The following is a 23114-nucleotide window of genomic DNA, read 5'->3' as shown; positions in this document are numbered from 1 at the left end:
ACTCAACTGCACTTAGACTTGAGAAAGGAAATGTGGAGGAGAAAGAACCTAAGTCCTGCCATTTTTGTTTCTTATTTGCAACTATATAAAATATTGTGACAAATGAAGAATTAAAATCCATCATAAGAATGCAGCCAGCTATGTTTTTTATTAATTAGTCTGCTTCAGTGGCACAAGGGTCAAAAAGAAAGTTCTTTAATTTTACCCTCAACCATAAAAATCAATGTTGGTATTTCTTATTTCCTTGCAGATTCCTTTTGCAATAAAAACAACACCAGGTGCCTCTCAACTTCTTGCCAAAACAATTCTACATGCAAGGGTTTTTCACAAGACAACAATTGCCATTGTTCTGACTTAACCAATAACTTGGACAAAGACTGTGACAACATTAAAGATCCTTGCTTCTCTAATCCCTGTCACGGAAGTGCCACTTGTGTGACCATCCCTGGAGAAAGGAGCTTTCTGTGCAAATGTCCTGCTGGGTATAGTGGGATGACCTGTGAGACTGCTACTGGTTCCTGTGGCATGAACTCCTGTCAAAATGGAGGTATTTGCCTTCAAGACCCTACTCACCCTGTCTGTATCTGTCCTGCTGGATATTCTGGAAGGTTCTGTGAGTTAGACCACAATGAATGTGCTTCTAGCCCTTGTCAAAACGGGGCTGTGTGCCAGGATGGAATTGACGGCTACTCCTGCTTCTGTGTCCCGGGCTATCAAGGCAGGCACTGTGACTTGGAAGTGGATGAATGTGTTTCAGATCCCTGCAAGAACAAGGCTACATGCCTCAATGAGATAGGAAGGTACACTTGTATCTGTCCTCAAGATTATTCTGGTAAGTGTGACCTCATAATACGCACTCCAAGAACTAACCTTCTTTTCCTCGAATATGGAAGATGTGGTCAACCTAATCATTTATGAAAATAGGTTTCTGTTTTTTTCTTTGGTGGTACAAGTATTGAACTCAGGGCCTCAAGCTTGCTAGGCAGGCACTCTACCACTTGAGCCATGCCCCCAATCCTTTTTGCTTTTAGATTTTTTTTCAGATGAGACTCCTGCTTTTGCCTGGGCCAGTCTCAGACCTTGATCCTCCTACTTGCATTTCTCAAGAAGCTAGAATTACAGGTATGCACCACCGTGCCCAGAAAGGCCAAATTCTTGTCAGGAGTTAATCACTAGATAGAAAACTTCTTAAACTTAAAAAGAAAAAGACCACCGAATCCACTGAACTTTGAGTTATTGTATATGTCATGCTGTAGTTTTAATTGAAGTTCTATATAACTTAAAACTTAGACTTAGTTTTCTAAGGCTAATAGTATTCTATTGTGTATATAGACCAAATTTTAACAGTCTATTCATCTATTGATGGACACTCAGGCCATTCCATATCTTGGCTATTGTGTACAATATATAATGAACATGGGAGTGCAGATGTGTGTTTGGCATACTGATTTTATTCACTTTAGATATATATTCAGTTGTAGGATCACTGGAGTTTATGGGAATTCTAGTTTTAGGTTTTTGAAAAAACTCCATACTGTTTTCCAAAATGACTGCATTAATTTATAGCACCACTAAATAGTGTAGAATAAAGGTTCCCATTTTCTCCACATCTTGTCCAACACTTACAATCTTTCATCTTTTTGATAACAGACACTGTAATAATGTAAGATGATAACACATTACCTTTAATTGGTATTTCTCTGAACGTTAGAAGTACTGAGCCCTTTTTCATTTATCTGTTGGTTATTTGTACTCTGTCATTTGCAACAAGATGGATGAGCCTAGAGGATGTTAAATGAAATATGCTAGGCATAGAAACACAAATCTGACTTTTAAGTAGACTCTAAATAAAGTGAAACTCATAGAAGCAGTGAGTGGCAGTGACTAGCGAAAGCTGTGGAAGAAGAAGGAAGGATGGACGAAGACAGGTAAGCTATTGGCCAGGGGGCTACAAGGTCACAGTTGGTAGGAGAAATAAGTCCTGGTGTTCTACTGCATTGTGGCTATAGTTAATAATAATATGTATTTCAAAATAACCACAAAAGATAATTCTAAGTGTTCTCACCACAAAGAAATAGTATGTATTTGAATTGATTCCTATGCTATTTAGCTTGATTTGCTCGATCCACAATGTATCTAAATAGCAAAAAATCATGGTGTACTCATAAATACCTAGAGTCATTATTTGTGTGTGAGTGTGTGTGTATGTGTGAGTGTGTGTGTGTATGTGTGGTGCTAGCAATGGAACCCAGAGCCTTGCATATGTGAGGCAAGTGTTCTACCATTGAGCTACATTCCTCCCCTCCACAATTACTTATTTATTTATTCACTTACTTACTTGCTTACTTTGGGCAGCACTTGGCTTGAAATCAGTTCTTTGCACTAGTTAGGCAAGTGCTCTACCATTTGCACCATGCCTCCAGTCCCCTGTTTATGATATTTTATTTTTCAGATAGGTTTTGTGCTTTTTGCCCAAGTTGGCCTTGGACTGAATCCTTCCATCTTTGTGTCCCAAGTAACTAGGATTTCAAGCATACATCACCACCTTAGGACCTTACAATTATTTTTAATTGAAAACAAAACTAACTTAAAGAAGCAGTTTGGATTTGGTGTAGAATTAGTGGACTTCCTAGAGCCTAACTTTCTGGGTCAGAATAGTTTAGGTTTCTTATCAGACAGAGCATTCTTCTTTCATCCTAACTCATGTCTTCCCTCTAGGGCTCAAAGTTTACATTGCAGCCTTCTTGGGAGAGCAAGCTACAAGTAGGTGACTTTCTAGTACTGAAGTGTGACCTAACAGATCTCTGATAGCAAGCTAGTCCTTATTTCATCTCTTGGAGCAATAGCACCTCACATTTATCCCTTACAGAGTTTCTATTGATGTAATCTTATCCTAATAATAGAGTCACAAGTTGACAACCCATTTACCAGGTTATATTCAGTTTGTGGTCTTCACTTTCAGTCTCCATTCTCTCCATCCACCTGCATCAAAGTTACTCATTTAGGTCACTTGCGTGATGACCATTTTTCCATCTGCTTATAAGAGGGGAACTAGCCCATCTATCTTTTTTGCGTTCATCCATTCTGACTTCTGCTTACCTCTTTCCTGTGCTTTTTTCACTCACACCTCTGGGACATCACTCACATTTTAATGCCACTCCCCTCTTAGCTCTTGATACATTTGTAGCCATCTGTGGTGTCTGAATTCCAACTTTCCTTCATCTTTCAACTCATTCATTCTTATTTCTTTCTTTTGTCATCTTCCCAAGGAATGTTAAGTATTATAATTATTTGGAAAATACTCCTCTTTAAAGTTTTCATGAGAACCCCCAGCATCATTTTGCAATATCATTCATTCTGGAAAGATTATTTTTTCACAGCAGACATATCCCCAGTTGTTTGGAGATGAAATTCACTCATCTCTCACTTATAACCAATATTCACAATCTTCTGTTTTGAGATCAATGATGTCTTTCAAATTGAGCTCATCTATACTGTTCCCAGTACCCTGACTCATTTTTACTACTATACAAACTCCCAAGTTCCCTCTGTTTAGCATTTACCTTCTCCAAGTTGTTCAGAACACTGTCTCTGAAAACCCTTCAAACAGATCTGTGCCATAACATTCTATACAGCCAGGAGCGCTTCCCACTACATTGAGAATAACTATCTTTTCACTGAAAGCCCTACATAGTTTGTCCCTGATGTTAGTCACAGCTCCATGCAGCATCCCACCAAAGCATTCTATTTGCTCATCTCCATCTTCATTTTTTACTCAAGTGATTTCCCTCCCATTTGAATGTCCTTCCCTACTTCACAATGTCAACTCTGAAGTTCTCTAAATACAAAATCTAGTTCAAACATCACCTAATGCAAAACAAAATTTTTTCAAGGGGGAAGAAATGGCCCAAACAATGTATGCACATATAAATAAATGAATAAAGAAAAAAAATTTCAGATTTCCTTTCGGCTGAAATATTTTCACACTGCTGCAGTAATTATACTCACTACCTCCAAAATGCTTTTTACTTCTGTTAAAGAACTTCCTCCTTTCCGTCGTGTTTTACAGACATCTTTATTATTTTTCTCTCTCAACTAAAATGTTAGCTCCTAAAAGATGGAAGTCATCATATATTTATTCTTTAATTACTTGATATTTTGAGTGTCTAGTACATGTTGGTTAATTTATAAAATATATTTAAAAACTCCTTGCTTATAAGCCGTACTATCATGCTCATTTTCTTTCTTTAAGGTATAGCAATTGAATTTCAGTATTTTTATATTTTTGAACAAAAAGAAGAAATAAATTTTTGTGGAGCTAATTTGGGATGCTTTTGTTTATAATGGTGGTATTTTTTTTCTTAGAAAGTCACTATAGTTCATTAAGATAGTATCTTCTATTTCATGCTGCTATTTCAATATTCTGAATAGTGATTCAAAGGAATATATGTGAGATTAAATAAATGTTTCAATCACTATGGTATTCTGAAACTGCCTTATAATTAGAAAAATACAGCATGAAAATTGTTATGCAATAATTTTTTACACTTTAATCAAACCGGAATCCTTTCAGTGGTCTAAATTTAGATGTCAAGGATGTATTCCAAATGTGAAATGTGGCGAAATTCCATTAAAAGACGCTTCACCCTCACAAGGTGAAGAAAAAACTCTGAGCAATCAGCATGGATGCACTTGAGTGTTCTGACTCAACCTAGACCTCCCGATGACTCCTGGAAACTGTGCTGCAATGACCTGGCTGCTGTGCACCACGTCCAAATTCAGAGTGATCATAAAGAACTTGGCTTACAGGAAAAAGCCTGTGTTCCTCTGAGAAACAAAGCAAGAAAAAGTAATAAAACTTAAAAGACAGAGAGGTAGGAGGCAAAAACGAGATGCAATGCATGGAGAGGTTTTGCGCTGTGTGAATTCTCCTTTGCACTCCATTGTGCTTGGTGAGCTGTGATTCATGGACTGCAGAAGTGAGCTCAGGGAGGGCCACGGACGCTGCGGGTGAGAATCTGCTGTGCATAAGCAAAAACTCCAACTGAAGTTCTAAGTAAGCACCTGCAAACTTTCTTTAATGAAAAGAATATTAGCTCTGGGCATGTGACTGCTTTTAGTTCATGTTTATGCCATGAATCATGCTGTAATTGAGGTCTTCTTCAAAGTTGACCAGGTTGATTAATTATTTTCTCCCCATTAAGATATCTCAATATGAAAAATGGGGCTGTGAGAGGGCAGGGAAAGGCCAGTTGGATGTATGATGAAGCAACTGTGTAGCAATATTTTCTTCTTCATTAAAAATTGACATTCGATATACAAAGAACCTTTTTGAGAATAAGAAAAAAGAATCACATAACATTTACTTTTCAAGTATAAGAATACATCTCTAGTTCATAAAAAATTTATGAGAAAAATCATTGTTAAAAAATCCGTATCAGTTCATAAAGACTAGTTACAGGACTACATAGTACATGGAGACTAGTTAGAACGATATTGCAATAATTACGTGTAAGATATTAGGGCTTCCTCTGGGAGGGTGATCATGGGCTTGACAGGAAAAGGCAGACATAAGGGTTACTAGGAAGAAGGCTCACTTAACATCTATCAGGGTAAGAATACTTTCAGACTCATTTTATCTAGGAAAAACTTGAAGCTCTAATATGAAGAAGAATGTTTTGAAAGTTCAATGGCTATTTCCAACATAATGAACTTGTCATGTATGTCAATGACTCGTAAACTTTAGTGTGCATCAAACTCACCTGGATTGCTTATTATTAAAATATGGGTTTTAATTCAATAGTTCTGAGACAGGGACCAAGAATGTACACTTACTACGAATTCCCACAAGCTGCTAATGTACCTGTTTCAGGGACTTCATTTTGAAAAACCACTGATGTAGACAATTATGTGGATTTTCATAGGTGTCCTTAACTCTTATTTCACAAAGCCCATTAGACAAGGGGAAAAACATTAAAAAGCAAGTTTTTACATAAAACAGCAATTGTCAAGTAATTCTAGATATGTGAGGCAATTGGTTGAATGTTCCCTCCAAAATTCATGTGTTGGAAACTGAATCCCAAATGCCAACCGTAGGGAGATGTGGGGGCCAAATGGGAGGTCTTTCGGTCATGAAGGCAGAGCCCTGATGAATGGATTCCTGCCACAGTCAGAATGGCTTGGGGGGGGGGTGTGTTCACTCCCTTCCATTCCTTCCCCATGTAAGGGGTGGAATCCCTACAGAATCCCTTCCTTTTGAAGGATACAGTGCCCAAGCCTCCATCTTGGAAGCAGAGACAAAGCCTTCTCTAGACACCAAACTTGTTGGCACATGGATCTCAGACTTAGCCTCTACAACTAAGAAATAAATTTATGTTCTTTATAAATTACCAGTTTTAGGTATTTTGCTATAGCAGCACAAGACACACAAAGGCATATTATAAATATTTGTTGATTTCATTGTCATCAATTTATTCAACACACACACACACACACACACACACACACACACACGTGTATCAAGTACCTGCAATGGATCAGATATCATTCTGTGTTCTGTAATTCCAACAATAAAGAGAATGATAAATAATTCCTCTATATTGTAGAGAGAAGAGATAGATGTGTATAAAATATATAGTAGATTAGGGGTGATAACTTCAACAAAGAAAATAAGCACCACAAAACAGGGAAACAGGGAGACAGTAATTGAACTTTAGATAGAATGACCAGAGATGGCTTCTCTGAGAAGAGACAATTGGATAAAGTTGTAACAAGGTGAGGAAGGAAGTGAGGTAAATATCTCGGGGAATATCATCCCAGGCAGAAGAACAGCAGATGCAAAGGCCCTGAGGTGAAGAGTACTTGCGATGTTTGAGGAGCTGCAATGAAGTTAATGTGGCTATGGAGAGTGGGTAAGGAGAAGATAAGTTCAGAGAGACAAAGGGTCAGACTGTGTGGGCCTTGTAAGATGCAAGCATTGGTTTTTACTCTGAGATGGGAAGTTTTTGCAGAGCTTTGAGTAGAGGATTGAAATGATTATCTTACATTTTAACAGATCACTCTGCTTGTTAGCTGAGGATATACTGAAGGGGGTGTTAGTGCAGAATTAGAGTGTCCAATGAAAAATGTCTAAGGCAAGTGCACTATTTTGAGGGGAACAGAGGGAAAGGGCAATAACAAGTTTTAATAATAGCACCCTTTCCCCACTTAAACCTTAAGACAGAAATTAACACAAAAGGATCACAAATTATGAAAACAAAGTGAAATCATGCCTTTCTCTTTCAGTTCTCAAGGATCTCTGATGGCAATGTCTAGATTAGTCAGAACAGGTCTGTCCTGTAGAATATCACAAGCTGTCTTTAGTAGTTTAGGTCAACTGTGTTGTCTTATATTCATGTGAAACTTAAGAATAATTAAAACTCTCTGGATTACATGATGGATATTCATGTAAGGTTTCCTTTTGGGGCCTTCTTTTTATTTTAACAGAATTTAGTGTTGTTCTTGAGCCTTCTCCTATAGTAGTCATATATTTTAATGCATAAGCCCAAGGGCTGCAATACAACTAACCAACACCACCCTTACACTGACATACTCACTGTGGCGACTGAATGTGGGTTTGAAGTTCTAATTAACTAAATCATTTGAAGGCATCTATGGACAATCGTCTGGATAATTTAGCCGACATGAGAAATAATTTAGGGAAAATAGAATATTATACATTATAAAATATAAGCAAATTCCATGAAATATATGTAATTATTGTCACTACCTTTTCAAAGGGAGATGGTTATTTTTCTTTATACTCTTCATTGTGAAACTGACAATTTTTGTAGCATACTGAAAAGAAAACCAAATACTTGTTTAGGCTTTTGCTGAGAACTAGAACCTTTTGAAATAGTTTTTAGGAAGAAATGAAGTTTCTGGCTCTTGGCAAATGTTTGTTGAATGAATGCACAAAATGACAAATATCACACACTCAGAAAATATTTATACTTGCACATACTGGTCATTGTGCCAAACCTTGGAGACACAAAGATGAGTAAGATAAAACTTATGCTTGACAAAATGCTCATGGTTTACTCAAGGAGCCAACATGTAAACAAAAATTATATGTTTATAAACAGAGTGCTGAGAAAGCATAAAGAAAGAAAGCAGTAGTGCTGCTTAGAGTCAAGAGATGCCACATAGAAAAACAAACAGCCTATGAGGAGAGCAAAACTACATCTCTTTCTGAATGTAGAAATGAAACTTTATCCCATGGCTACATTTGTTGCTATTATTAATGTGAATAATAACATTGACTGTCAAGGGAGAAGAACTGCAGATATTTCTATGGTCTCAATGTCTTTGTTCCCTCAAAATTCACATGTTGAACTCCTGCTACCCCCCTCCCCATGGTGATGGTATTAGGATAAGAGACTTTGGGAAGTAGTTAGGTCTTGGGATTGGTGGCCTTATGAAAGAGACTTCACAGAGACCGCTGGCCCCTTTCCCATGCAAGAAGGTGCCATCTATGAGCTAGAAAACCAGCTCTCTCTCTGACACGCTGACGCTGCTTATCTTTCCATGGCAGGGTCTGTGCAGGTCTGAAGGTGAAGGGAATGAGATGACAATGTACTGTAACAGGACAGACAAACATAGCAGAATGTCTGGAATTTGGAGGCAGAAGACAGGGATACCAGGCCCAAATTTGAAGGCCTCTAGTGGTTTGCTACAATAAATAACAATAGTTCTGAGCCTCCATTGCTTCATACCAACTCTCAGGCTTAAAGTGAGAATGAAATGATTTGGTAAAAATTTTTTGACAAACTACGCTGTGAGAGTGCTGATTGATTTCTATATTATTACTAAACCAATGCTGTTTAAATAATTAAATAATGTTCCTTTTGATCATTGCTGAGAACAAAACCAAGGGCCTTGAGCATTCTAGGCAAGCAGTCCTACCCCTGAGGTATAGCTCAGCCCTTAAACAAGGTTTATCTATATTCTTTTAAAGGTGTCATTTTTTTATACTTGAATTGCTTTCTTTTTTGAATACTGTCAGAGCCAGAATCAGGCAGAGATTAACCAAAGATCATAATGTCTCTATTTCACTTATGAGTTTAAACTGGAATGCTCTAACACATCGAGACAAGAATTCACCTTCTGAAACTCCCATCTCATAACTAAGCTGAAGGATTTAAGAAGTTAATGTTTTAACATTTCCAAGTATTTATGAATGAAATTATCTTAATGAAGAGAAGCATAAGAAACTAATTTGCTATGACCAAAATATTGTAATTATAGAAGTCTAACGCATATAATTTTGATACATTCAACATAAAGTACAAATCTTGCAGTTTTCCTACAGTCTTTCCAAAAGAGTTACAAAATTAAGAAAGATATAAACATTCATACAAGCAGTATGTTCTTCAAACATAGCATCCTGGGAACTCAGAAATGGATTACATTGGTTTCTTAAGCTTGGCGTATACTGGATGTTTTCCTAAAGTTTTTAAAGTACATATCTATAACTCTAAACTGGAGATTATGTTAGTTGTACTAGCAATGTAATAAAATTAGTTAATTAGACTAATGATAAAATCTGATAACAGAAACAATCAATTCTCTTAGTTCAGATTTAATACATTATTGATACTACATGGATTCACATGTCATTAAGACACAAATGGTACAACTAAAATATAACAAGACTAAACACTATGAACTATAGAGCACATCCTAATTTTAGAGGTGTTTTGGATGAGAGGGAGAATGAATGAAAACATTCAACGGTCCTTCTTAGACTGATTAATCAGTCACTGATTAAGTGTATGATTTTGATTTTGAAAAGGCATTTTGCTACTTTTTGACATCCTTAGAAAAAGTGTGTGGAAATGCACAGGGAAGAAACCTTATTGACTCAAACGCCAAAGTTGTTCCTAATACAATTTTTTTTTAAATGCCAGGTTCTTTCTTGACATCTTCCTAAGCATTGTGTTCTTTGAGCCTATCTCTTTATTGTTCAAACATGCTAAAAAGACTATAACTATGATATATAGCAGAACTAATGCATTTGTGCAGGTGTAATGGCAACTGCATGCTACATTTCCCCTGTCAACTGATACTTGTGTCACAGACTTGTACCAATAACTGTTGGAACTGATATATGCAAAGAACCCAGACATAGCAAACATAATTCTTATTCAAAAGAAAAATAGAAGTCTGTGAAGATATCAAATGTATTGGATGGGTTCTGAAATTGAGGATGATAACTTTTCAAAGCTGGAGTACAATTACTCCCAGAGCCTGGGCTCTGAATATAGTGAGAAAGATGTTCAGAACGGGTTATCAACACCACACAGTGTGGGTAATGTGCTGTCTGCCCATGATAATGAGTGTTGAGTGCCGCATCAGGAACAAGACCTGCTCGGTACTGATAGCATACAATGTGCATTGTCTTATGGCACAGAATGTCAGTATTATCTCCAATTGCCAACAGGAACATATTAAAGGACAGATCTCTAGGTGCTTATCAGATGTTTGGGACATGATCATTGAGAAAATATGATTTGTTTTAAATATTTGTTAAAACCATAAATGTGACTTCATGGCTTTTGACTGAGTGGACCCAGCTTTACAGAAGCCTGGAGAGGCTTGGGTCTGGTGCCAGTTTACCTTCAGGGAGAAATAGAGTATTCCAAAGCTATAAAATCATTCATTCATTCAGTCATCAAAATTCATAGATCATTTCCTTTGTTCAAGATCATTTGTGCTACACGCCACAGATACTGATGGTAAGAACAAAGTCAGATAATGTGGGTGAGTAATTACAGTACAATGTGATATGCACACTTATGTAACAGGGAGTTTTGACAGTATGGTGGAACAGAGGAGACACAAGCGGTGAAGTATATTCTCCAGAGTCATCAATCACTAAAAACTAACTGAATTTAGCCTGGGGAATGAGGGAGTGAGGAACAGGGTCTTTCCAAATAAGGGGAACAACTTTGAACAGCAAGAGGCATGAAAGACAATGGAGTCCTAAACACATCATTTTGGGTGGCACTAGTGCAGTTTACACCTTTTAGACACTTCTGTATTACAATTGTGCTTTATTCTGGAGGTGTTGGGGAGAACTATTTCAATACTTTAAGAAAAAATAACATAATTAGATTTGTTTTTTTACTTATTTTTTGTTAATGTTGTGCTGGTGTGAGGGTACATGGTAGCATTTATAAAGTTCTTACAATGTATCAAATATATCATATTTGAATTCACCCCCTCTGCTGCTCTCCTTCAGCCCCATTCCCTGATTCCCGGAACAGTTTCCGTAGGTACCATTTTTGTATTTACATACATTTGTGTACATTATTTGCACAGTATTCATCCTCCTACTCCTTTCTTACCACCTTCCCCTCCCATTGGTGCCAAACCTCCTCCCCTTACCCCTGGGCAGAACCTTTTCTGCCTTCCTGTTCTCTGATTTTGTAAAAGAAAAAACAAAAGATAATAAGAGAAACATGGCATTTTTTGCTAGTTTGAGATAAAGATCATAGAGGTCACATTTCTATAGCAGTACAGAGAGTAATATAAAGAGAGAGGTCAATAGCAGTGAGACCAGCTGATGGAAGCCGAGAGTCCTTTAGGTCACAGCAAATGGGGAATGCTCCAAATGCTTCTTCTGGACAAGTTCCCCTTTTTACTATATAAATTAATTTTAGTTCTTTTTCCTCTAAAAATGGCAATCAAATTTAATATACTGGCATCCTTTTTATCTTGTGCATTTGTAAAATCTAGCAAAAATTGTTAATGGCAGATGATGTTAAAATATATTACTTCATTTTCTATCAGGAGAAAGGGACACAGAGTCAAACTACTAATTACTTCTGAGGTATTTGAGAATCCCTCAATATCATTTCAATATATGATTTATTATCTTGCATTATAGGTAAAAAAATAAAGATGGTTAAGCATAGATATTCCTTCTTTTGTATCTCTTAAATACTGTGTGCAGACTTGATTATTGTGCATCAAATACCAGGTTTGCAGAGTCAGGACAGGAAGGTAAAACAAGGTCCTGTCTGGGGGCTGATGCCAGTGGGAGAGGGGCAGATAAATAAGGGTGTAGGTGGGTAAATAGAGTGGAAATATGTACTCATGCATGAAAATAGAAAAATGAGACTTGCTGAAACTATTCTAAAAATAAAGTGAGGGGGGATAAAGGAAAATGATGGGGGATGGTGAATTTAACTAAGATATAATGTAAGCACTTTTGTAAATGTTACAGTGTATCTCCAGATAATAAAAAAAATTATAAAAAGCTCCTGGAGAGCAATAAAAAAGATAGTTCATTATCTCGATCTGCTTACAACTTTTGTAAATCATGAACTTATTTTGCTTAGCAAATAATCATCATCTCCAATGTTTAGAGGGAATATAGATTTTATTTTCATTTAATAATACCTTAAAATGGAGTTGCTTCCAATCTTGCCACTAATTACATTAAAGCTAAGTCATGATCTGATTTTATATTTAAAGTAGTATTTTTACAACACTAAAGAAACGTGGAAACTAAAAATGTCTGTGAAAAAAGAACATTTATACAAATAATTGCACATCACATGCATGTGATAGATTTTTGTGGCTAGAACAGTGATTTTTTTTCCTCCGGCAAGTACTTAGTATGTGCCAGTTACATTATAAGCTTTTCAGACCACATTTAATTATGGTAATAATCCTACACATGGTATAGTTACCCTAATTGTTCCCATTCTTCAAGTGAGGATGCCGAAATAGGGAAAGGTTAAGACAGTTGCCCAAGGTCACACAGCTACTCATTGGCTATGGTAAGACAACCCAAGTCATCCGTCTTTGGAGTCTGAGCTTTTACCCATTATTCTATATGCTGCCTAACTAAACTGTGTTCAAAAATAATGAAAAAAAATTGACCAGTCCATTTTAGGCCTCCAATAAAAGTACAGTTAACAATAACTTTGTTCTAAAAAGGACTTATTTGTTTCCACAGACTAAAAAGCCACAAGCTGTTGTATCCAATAATTCCCTGGAAATAACAGCTGCTCTGTTCTATGCAACTTCTCACAGGCAAGCCAAAGTTAACATCAATTAGAGTTAAGGAGGAAAATTATTTTGGGTAACACAACATTTGATAGGTACTTCAGTAAATAAAGCATTGCCAAATAGCTAAAATGTTTTCACTTTGCTAAAACTTTTCTGTTTTTTCTGCTGACTTTTTCTTTCCCAAAGGTATAAACTGTGAATTGGAAATTGACGAATGTTGGTCCCAGCCCTGTCTAAATGGTGCAACTTGTCGGGATGCTCTGGGGGCTTACTTCTGTGAGTGTGCCCCAGGATTTCTAGGAGATTACTGTGAACTCAACTTTGATGAGTGTGCTAGTCAGCCATGTCTCCATGGAGGGCTATGCATAGATGGAGAAAACAGGTATGTCTTCCCTACAATTCAGTAATTGTCTTAGAGACTCCAAGCACTCTTATACCTTGTTAGTGAATTTGAATATCTTACATCCTCAGCTCAAAATCGGCAGATCACTTTACACTTCAAATGACAAAAAGTTGAAGCATTCAGATTTTACTAAAACATGCACTCTTTGAAGAACAACTGCCTTCAATGAGGATTTTCCAAGTCACTCTTATAGTAGTTTAGCACTGCATATATTATGAACAACTACCAGCTTTCAGTTCCATGAAATAAACCATAGGGAAGATGTGAAAGAAAAGCTAGCAATTATTAAAAAATGTGAACATAAGGCTGTATCTATATGCTAACAAGCACATAAATCAAGTGGTAAAATAAATCCTTTAGAAATTTTATGTACACAGTGTTAGAAGGGCCATGATATTAAGTTATTTACATCTTGAATTTTCAGGGGTTTGGGGAATTGGATGAATACTTTTGGGAAAGTCTGATAGTGAGAAGTAACAAAATGATTCTGCCACAAATCAGATTCTATCATTGCCTTTCAGGCAAAAAGAATAATAATAAATTGTATCTTATTATGATGAATATGATGAATGTATGTAATGGTAATTGAATTCACTCAGTTTGGAAAGAACTTTCTAATACTTTTTAAATATGAATCAAATGCACGACAACTTTAACAGTATTGCATTTAAAATTATCTTGTTTGGTCTTTTAACAGTTCTGTGGAAGGAAAGATGAGCACAAATGTTCCCATGTTATAATAAGGAATAGAAAGAATATGGAAGCTTGATGACTCCCACAAGTTCACACTACCAATTCTTTGCATTAGGAGTAGAAGCTGATGTTCTTTTATTTAGAAAATAAGACATAATGCATTCCAAGTATAATTTTATAGTGAATGAGACTCAGAAAGGACAGCAATAAAAGCCCCATGTGCTTCAAAGATATTCGTCAAGACAATAGGATTTTAAGCACAGTAATGTGTTTGTTTCTTTTGTAAAAAATAATGCATAACTTTTAGTCACTTTCCATGTCTTGCATCCAACATTTAGCTATACCCAAATACTACTCCTGTGACCTGAGTCCATTGAGACAGATAGATGGCCAAAACAGAAACAGGCTAGAATGGAAATTCCCTGTACAAGATCACTAGAGAAAAAGGAGACTCTACCATGTGTGTTTGACTATCTCCAGAATGCATGGAGACTGAAATTACATACAGCTTTCAGTTCTGAAGGAAATGCAAATGAAACAAGGTGGAAACCTTGCCACCTTTGTCTCTTCTCTGGATGTGCCATGATTAATTTCTCTATTGTTGCATATCTCTTTTTACCTCAGTTTTGAAAAGATCAACCAGTGTGACTTTACTTTTGTTTTTCCACAATAAAAATGAACATATTTGAAAATATGGAAATAGGTTCTTATAGCCCAAAGGAATTTTGCAGATGGAGTTTCTAATTCCATGAACCTCGCCAGCCAGGTCAACTTCTACAATATAGGGCTTTTATCTGTAATGGTTTATATATAGTAGATGTTGAATAAGTATTTTGCATTAAACAGATGGAATAGTGAGTAGAAATTTCTAACTAGCAATACATGTAAAATTATGTCATTTATAACATTTGCTATTTTAGTTTCCTTGGTAAAATCCCAATATCTGTGTGTTTGCAACAGACTATAACTGCTTTATAATTCATAGACTTTTCAAGACTCCAATTTTATTTAAGCTAACTGTGCAGATCCATTTTTTTACAATACTAAGTCTTTGAAGAGATCTTACTTAAATTAAAATCTCCCTCTTAATAAAGTCAACAGCTTTCCACATTAGATTATGCTTTAGGACTGTTGAGTATTCCCACTCATTCAATGAATAATTAGAAAGATTAAGATATTCTTAGAGAACATTATAACTCACAATTTATTTAATAAGGGTTTTCCATAACTTATTGTTTCATTTTTCATAAAGGAGCAGACAAATCATTCTCTGCTGCCTTCAAAAATATTAACATTTTCATTTAGAACTATTTAATAATAATTTATTCTGTTCCTTGTGATACTTGACATTCTGTGTTTATTCTCTATATATGCATTTAATTATCACAATCACCTGTGACATAAGTATTATTATTTTCAATTTATGCATGAAGAAACTGAAGTATACCATAGCTTTGAAATAGTTTTGCATGAAATTGTAAAATAATTTTTAAAAAGATAATGCTACAACTTTAATATGGAAATAGTAATGCTTTCAGTTCTAGTGGGATAATTCCGTAGAGATTTTTGAGTTAGGTATTAAGACTATACCCTGGGATTCAGGTTGGTAGACAAATGAAGAGAGAGGATCAGTATATTATATTTGATTTCAATGACCAAGAATTGACACAAAGGTTTCATTTACTCTGCAGATACAGCTGTAACTGCATGGGGAATGGATTCACAGGGCAACACTGTGAGACATTGATGCCTCATTGTTGGTCAAAACCTTGTCACAATAATGCTACTTGTGAAGACAGTGTTGACAATTACATTTGTTATTGCTGGCCTGGTGAGTGAGAAAATACCTTTCACCATTTTTTTTTTTTTGCACAGGGTGGAAACAAGTTACTTATAGCAAATGACACTAAAGATTCTTGTTGTTAAAGATTTTAAACCACCTCTTCCTTGTGGTTATGACTGTATTCTTCAGTGCTCACACACACTTGCTGTCATACTACACATGGTTAAAGTAGATGACCAAACTGCTCAATGATCAGAAATCTCTAGAAACAGAAGAGGAATGGTCTTCATGGAGAAACATGCATTGGACGATGATCCTTTTTTCTTCTAAGATGTTCTTTTAAACACCAGGAATACATAGAAACCCATGAAACAATGTTAAAATTCTAGGAGCTTGTGTTATAATTCATGGAGTTAGCCAACATAGAATGTTGGTATTCATAGAAGATGTACAAGGAATTTCCAGAAATAGGAGTATTCTTCCAGGCAGCTATAAAATCAATAAGAATATGCTAAGCACATAAAATCATATCTAAAAGTTATATACAGACAAAAAATAATTAAACTTGAGTGTAGAGGTGATGCAAGAACCCATAGAAAACAGCATGCAACACTTGAGTTACATTGCCATTGCCTAAAAATATTGATGTTAAATTTAGCAAACAACTTGTTTGACATACTTTTATCTAACTCTTTTGTTTTGATTTTGTTTTGTTTTGTTTTTTGCAGTACTGGGGCTTGAACTCAGGGCCTTCACCTTGAGCCATTCCACCAGCCCATTTTTTTTTTTTGTGATAGGGTTTTTCAAGATAGGGTCTCACAAACTATTTGCCAGGGCTGGGTTCAAACTGCAATCCTCCTGAACTCTGCCCCCTGAGTAGCTAGGATTACAGGTGTGAGCCACCAGTGCTGGGTTCTTATAAGAAATGTAAGGTACAGTGTGTCCTCGCTCTTCTTTCTTAATCCACTGGGAAGGATAATAAACTTACAATCATTCAAGGTCTGATTGTATAAGCTTACTGACTATTTTCCTATTCTCATTCATTTTATTGTCTAAATAAAAGGATAACTCTGTAGTCAGACAGGAAACATGGAGACTGGAGTCAATTTAATCATTAGTAGCCTCTGGATGAAAGATATCCTATCTTGTGGCACAAGGGAATTTGATGTCTTTGGTTAAAAATATTTTGTAGGCTAAAATAAAAGCCCTGAAAGTGTAAAAGGAATCTTGGAACTCTTACTGAAAAATTTTCAAAAGATGTTGTTCCACACTATTGCCATCACCCCAGCACTCAAGCAGGGTCTCTGTTCAGAGGCTAAGAGTGAAGTGGATGGTTTGGGAAGGGTCAAGTCCCCTGCTAACTGAGTAAATTTGAGTGTGTGGGGTCATTCCTTGAGTTTCTCATTTGCAAAAAGAGGCTAAAATACTTTCCTTGTAATATTGTTCCAAAGACCAAAAGTGTAAAAACAGGAATGTACAACCCTACACCCCAGGGTAGCAATCAGGTCTGAGAGATGGCGTCTGTTCTATAGGAGGAAAATAGTGCAGCCTAGCAGATAGAATGTCAGCCTTACACAAACAACTTTTGTATCTTTCATTCATTCATGGATTCAATCCTTCAAGTCACTTGAATATATATATGAATCATATATATATTCCCAGGAACTTAATTCTTATAGGTAGACAGTATACAAATATGTCTGAGCATATACCAGCAACATATATTAGTTGTATAACTTTGAACAAATTAATTAGCTACTCTGAGCTCTTTCCTCACTTATAAAACAGAGATGTCAACAATAATATCCACCTAATGGAGTTATTTTGGAAAGAAATCCGGAAATGTATATAAACCTCCTAGCTCAGCCTAAAACGTAGAAGGTACTCAATAAATGCTAACTAGATAGTAAAATTAGGAATTAACCACTCTAGGCCCTATAGCTAGTGCCAAGTAACCCATTACTTATTTAAAGAAAGAAGAAAGGAAGAAGAGGAAGGAAAGAAGCAAGAAAGAGTGGCAGGAACACATAGAAAATAACCTGTCCTATTGTGGAACTTTGAGTGATTGTTCAAAACTGTTGGACTGCCAGGCAAGGTGGTGCATGCCTATAATCTCAGCCCTCAAGAGGCTGAGGCAGGAGGATGGTGAGTTTTGGGTCAGCTTGAGCTACATAGTAAGACCCTGTCTCAAGAAAAAAATGAAGCTGTTGGACTATGTAGGGCTAACGGTAGAGAGATGGGGTTAGCAATTGAGACCTCAGCCAGACCACAAAGCTATTACTTGTCTACTCTGCAAATTATGGGGTAGGAACATTGCATTATCTGACCTGTTAATCTGAAGAGAGCTCTGGCAGTTTGTGAGTGACAAAACTGAAGGCAGGGAATCTAGTGAGAGGATTCTGCAGGAGTTTAAAAGAACAGAACTGAGACAATGGTGGTAGACATAGATAAGGGGTTGGATAGTCCAGAGTTGTGGAGGAGGTGGAATGACAGGGGACAAATCTAAGACAGCTCTGCCCCTGGGTTTCTGTCCTAGGTTACTGAACTGTTGATGGCTTTGCCTACACAGAAAATTCAGAATATCTTTGTATACTGTTCTCACTGATGTACATAAGAATATCTAACACTATAAGCTACTTCACAACTAAGAAGAGAAGACCATCCCTTTGGATTATGAAACCACTGCTGCAGAACTCAGTGGCAAGAGTCTTCTTCCTTGTCAGTAGTCTTCATTTCAGAAGTCATTAGTTATAGGAATTATCAGACACCTTAAATGCTTATCTTAGAAGATTTCCTAATGCCCAAGTGTGGTTGGATGTTTGGAAAACAAACAATCACAAGAACCCTGGGGACTTGATTCAGTATCATGTAGTTTCTTTGTACAGAATTGTATAGAAAAACTTGTTAAACTGTTGACTATAGCCTTGACTGAAGGAGTCTATTTATATCTGTGGTTAAAGAGAACAGCAAATAGAATCCCCATGGGACCTCAGTGGTGGGGACAGGACTGGCAAAACCATAAATCAGAATCTCCCTAATGTTCACGACTGGAATGAGATAATGCGTGAGCTGGAAAAGTAAAAAGGATTTATGATGGCTCTAAATTCCTTCCTAACCTGGCCTAAATATGAGCCTTGAGTCTTAGAATGAGAAGAAAATTGGAAATAGTCCAAGCTTTCTTCAATAACTCCAGTGTAGCACAAAAGTACTGTTTATAAATATTATTTAGTGTATATCTCTATGAAATAAAAGTAGACATTCCAATGTAAGAGACTCTGGGGATTCTTTGGGGGGGCCACCGTAAAGAATTGTGAGACCTTGATCTCACATGTTCTTTTAGTTTCTTTTTTCGATTCTAAATTTCTTCTTTGGATGGTTGAGAAGTGTCCCAAGGATCTTATGTAACAAATACATTACCCTATTGAGCAATAGAATTTATGCTGTAGTAACTGACATACAACCCCACTCAGGTTGTTATTAAAGTTACAAAATGAGCAACCACATTATCGTCTCATTATTTGCTTAGTTTGCATGCTGAACCAGAATTGTAACCTGACTCATTGCTATTTTCAAACATTAATTAATACTATTTTATTCTCATTCAGTAATGAAGATCAGCTACTTCTGTGTGCCCAGTCAGTACTGGAGTGATGCATCAAATGCACAGTCTCTGTTTTGTGGAACTTAGAGTCTGTTGAGGGAGGCCATCACACATGCAAATAAACACATAATTAAAAATTATTAAAAGAGCACTGAACAAACAGGAGTGGATGGTATGATGGAAAATTTGGGCATTTTATTTAGATGTGTCCATGAAGGAAAGTTATTCCGAGAAAATAATACAAAATAAAGTCTGAAAGCTGAGTAAAAGTTGGCCAAGCAAAGGCTTCAAGGAGAGTTTTCTAAGGGAGAGAACAGAGTTATGGAAGCCAGGGGTAGAAAACATTCTCAGAAAGGAAGGGAGGGGATGGGGTAAGGTAGGAATGTTAGATGGACAGGGCCATATTAATGGGGAGTTCTCAGGTCATATTAAGAATTTTGTGTTTTATCCTTTGAGAAAATAGGAAGTCATTGTATTACTTTAAAGTAAAAAAGAGTACTAGGAATTTGATTTACAAGTTTTATAACTTTGAATTGTAAATTTTGTTTTAAAAACATATTTCTCAGCTGACTTAAGTGACATTACAGAGGCCCTTAGGTGATTGTGAAGTCACGTGTATTATAAGTCTAACTGTGTTCTTTAAGAACTTCATATATCTGTCTTTCCATCTTACAAAATAGCTGATCTTATTTTATTTTCCACTAGCATTCCACTAAATTTATATTTTGAGACAAGTAATAAATACTCATAAATCAAGAAGAAAAAAATCCTAAAGAAAACACAGAAAAGCAATATGAAACATTTTGGGATCAAACATATTAAACTCAATAGTAAAATGGAAAATATAAGCTAAAAAAAGATATTATATTTTATCCAACCAACTTGCAGAAAATTTTCATATTTGGTGACAGCAAATGTTTGGTAGCAAAGTTTGGGCACCACATACACATTTGTCACTTGTTGATGACATTTAAATTTGGAAGCATTAACCAGTCTCTACTAATATATAAATAAATATATATATGTATATATAAATATATATTATATATGTGTAAATAAATATATATTATGTATGTGTAAATAAATATATATAAGTATATACAGTGCAGAAATATATATCATATAAATATATATAAATAAACATATATGTTTATAAATATATATACAAGTTACATTTCTAGGCATAAACCCTAAGGTTTTGCTCAAACACTTTAATAAGCTGATGTATATGATATTCATTGCAACATTGTAATAGTAAATTATATATAAAGCCAATAAAAGAATGGTTAAACCATAGCACATCTATATGTTGACAGTAATTTAAAATTATGAGTTCTATCTCTTTTGCTAACATAGAGTGTGCAAGGGATAAATAGAATATTCTATTCCAGTTATATGATGCACACCCCCATAATATAATTATATACATTTTGAAAGGTACATATGTATGTAAAAGCAAAGAACTTTATAGCTAATATTTTAAATTTTATAAAATGGAAAATCATTCATCTTTAAATTCTTGGCTCCAATAAAGTGATCCAGCTTGATTGATGCAAATATGAAATGGCTTACTTTTTTCTCTTTGAGTTTTAAGAGAATTTTGAGTTGGCTTTGTGTTTACTGCTAACTTTTCAGCTCTCCTCTTAAAAACTACTTCCTGATAAAAATTCAAATGGTCAGAATATTTGCTACATTGAAGTAAATGGTAACTGATTTCTTAAATATTCAGGTGAAAATGTTCATGTTAAATCAAATTTATTCTTAAATCCCATTTTATTTCAAGCTTTATTAATCAAATCTTTCCTAAAAATATTGATCATAATTATACAAGTGATTCCATTGCTACTAGTATTTATCTCCCCCTTGCTTGCCAGCTTCCCCTTGCTGCCTCTTGGAGGGTGGGTGACTTACTAATTGGTGCCAGCACAGTGGTCAATCTCCTTTCAGGCATATGCTGTACAATGTAAGAGCTTTGACTCAACAGCTTCTCTGAACTTTTATCGTGCAGGATACACAGGTGCCCAGTGTGAGACGGACATAAATGAATGCAGTAGCAACCCCTGTGAGTCTGAGGGGCAGTGTGTGGAGTTGTCCTCATATAAACAATATGGACTCATTGCTGGTCTGCCTTCTTCGTTCAGTTACCAGGAAGCCTCAGGTTATGTTTGTATCTGTCAGCCTGGATTCACAGGTGAGGTCAAGGAGATGGGAAATGACTTTCTACATTTTATGGCAGACCTTGGATTTAACCAAAGGGTGCCTTCACAGCAAGACCTGTGCCGTGTAAACTCAGAGCACATGGTACAAAGGGTCCCCCTTGTGGGCATGAAAAATATCTTGGCTCACAAAAATTTAAATCATGAAGATGTCAGAAATAGATTGAAGAGTTGCATATGAAAGGGAAAAAAATTGTACATTTTACTGGAAATTGCAGTGCATCTCAAATTTTATGCCTTGTAAACCAAAATGTCAGAATTTTTATGGTATGAAATTTAGTAAACATGTTAAATTTTATTTGCAGATTTGCTGACAAAGTTGTACTTAGATTTCCACTGGTAGCAACCACCTAGTTTCAAGAAATCTTCCTTAAGTATTCCATAGCTAAAGTTGGCTCAGACGTTAAATTTAAATTTCTGCTCTATCTTTATTTACAGCGTTCTGGCTCTAAACCTAGAGAGCATTTGCATATATATTCTCAAATGAACAATTGTTTTTGTGTCTACTTTATGTTCTGAAATTTTTCAGAATTTTTAGGATAGTCCTCAAAGTGGTAATAAGTAACAATTTACCCATAACTGCATAGATACCAAAGAAAAAACTAACCTAGATTTCTCTCTTATCTTTTACTCAATAGATTAAGTGATAGCAACTTCAAAAAAATATTTTAGTGGCTATTGAGGATTTCTGAGAAAAGTACATGAAAACTAAGAAAAAAAATGGAGGTCTGCTTATGCTTAGGACCCCCTTTCTTTGGATGTTTCAGTTTTGAAGGTTACAGGTCTGTGCTTTGTGGCAGTGTTTGTTGTAAGGTTGCTGAAGATGTTTATTTGCTGATTTTCTGTCATTGTGAGAACACATAGGACGAAAGCCTCTCTGCTATCAGTATCAGGATTAGTAATATTTTCTATGAACAGCTTTCAGCTTGCATGCTTTTTACCTCAATTGCTAAAAGGCATACATATAAATCTTGATAATAAAAAGCATGAAATAAATCTCATAATGCATCATATTTCACAATCATGTAGGCTGCTAGGAATAAAAGTGAAGTCTATAAACATATAGATCTTTCTGGAATATATTTATGTGTTTATCTCACCCTTGGGAATATTTCAATTTCCTGTTTCTGTTTAATACTGATGCCTGATTTTTTCTCTTCTTTCTTTCTAAGTTATTTGATTTTGGTATATTGCATGCATTTTTTTGCCAGCTACTTTAAATTCTTTGGAACAAAGGAAAAGGTTGTAAGTTGTTTTTTAAAATACTGGGTTCAGAGTAAAAAAGGGAATTCTATCAAAGTCAGAGGCCATTGTTAATATTGCCTTATCAAATACATACATGACCAAGTACATAGATGA

At 35.7% G+C, this 23114-nt stretch overlaps 1 protein-coding gene across 1 annotated transcript in view; it reads left to right on the top strand.

Moving 5' to 3' along the window:
• Crb1 (crumbs cell polarity complex component 1) overlaps positions 1 to 23114 on the top strand; it is a 200850-nt gene that overhangs the window by 59952 nt on the left and 117784 nt on the right. Inside the window, exons 2-5 of the mRNA XM_074048720.1 lie at positions 251 to 832; positions 13246 to 13441; positions 15847 to 15986; positions 21548 to 21730. Of these exons, the coding sequence (XP_073904821.1) occupies positions 251 to 832; positions 13246 to 13441; positions 15847 to 15986; positions 21548 to 21730 (1101 nt within the window). The remainder of the gene's footprint in view (positions 1 to 250; positions 833 to 13245; positions 13442 to 15846; positions 15987 to 21547; positions 21731 to 23114) is intronic.

The sequence above is a fragment of the Castor canadensis genome, chromosome 11 (genome assembly GCF_047511655.1).
Source record: "Castor canadensis chromosome 11, mCasCan1.hap1v2, whole genome shotgun sequence".
NCBI classification, from domain to species: Eukaryota; Metazoa; Chordata; class Mammalia; order Rodentia; family Castoridae; genus Castor; species Castor canadensis.
This window is presented reverse-complemented; position numbering and strand designations above follow the sequence as displayed.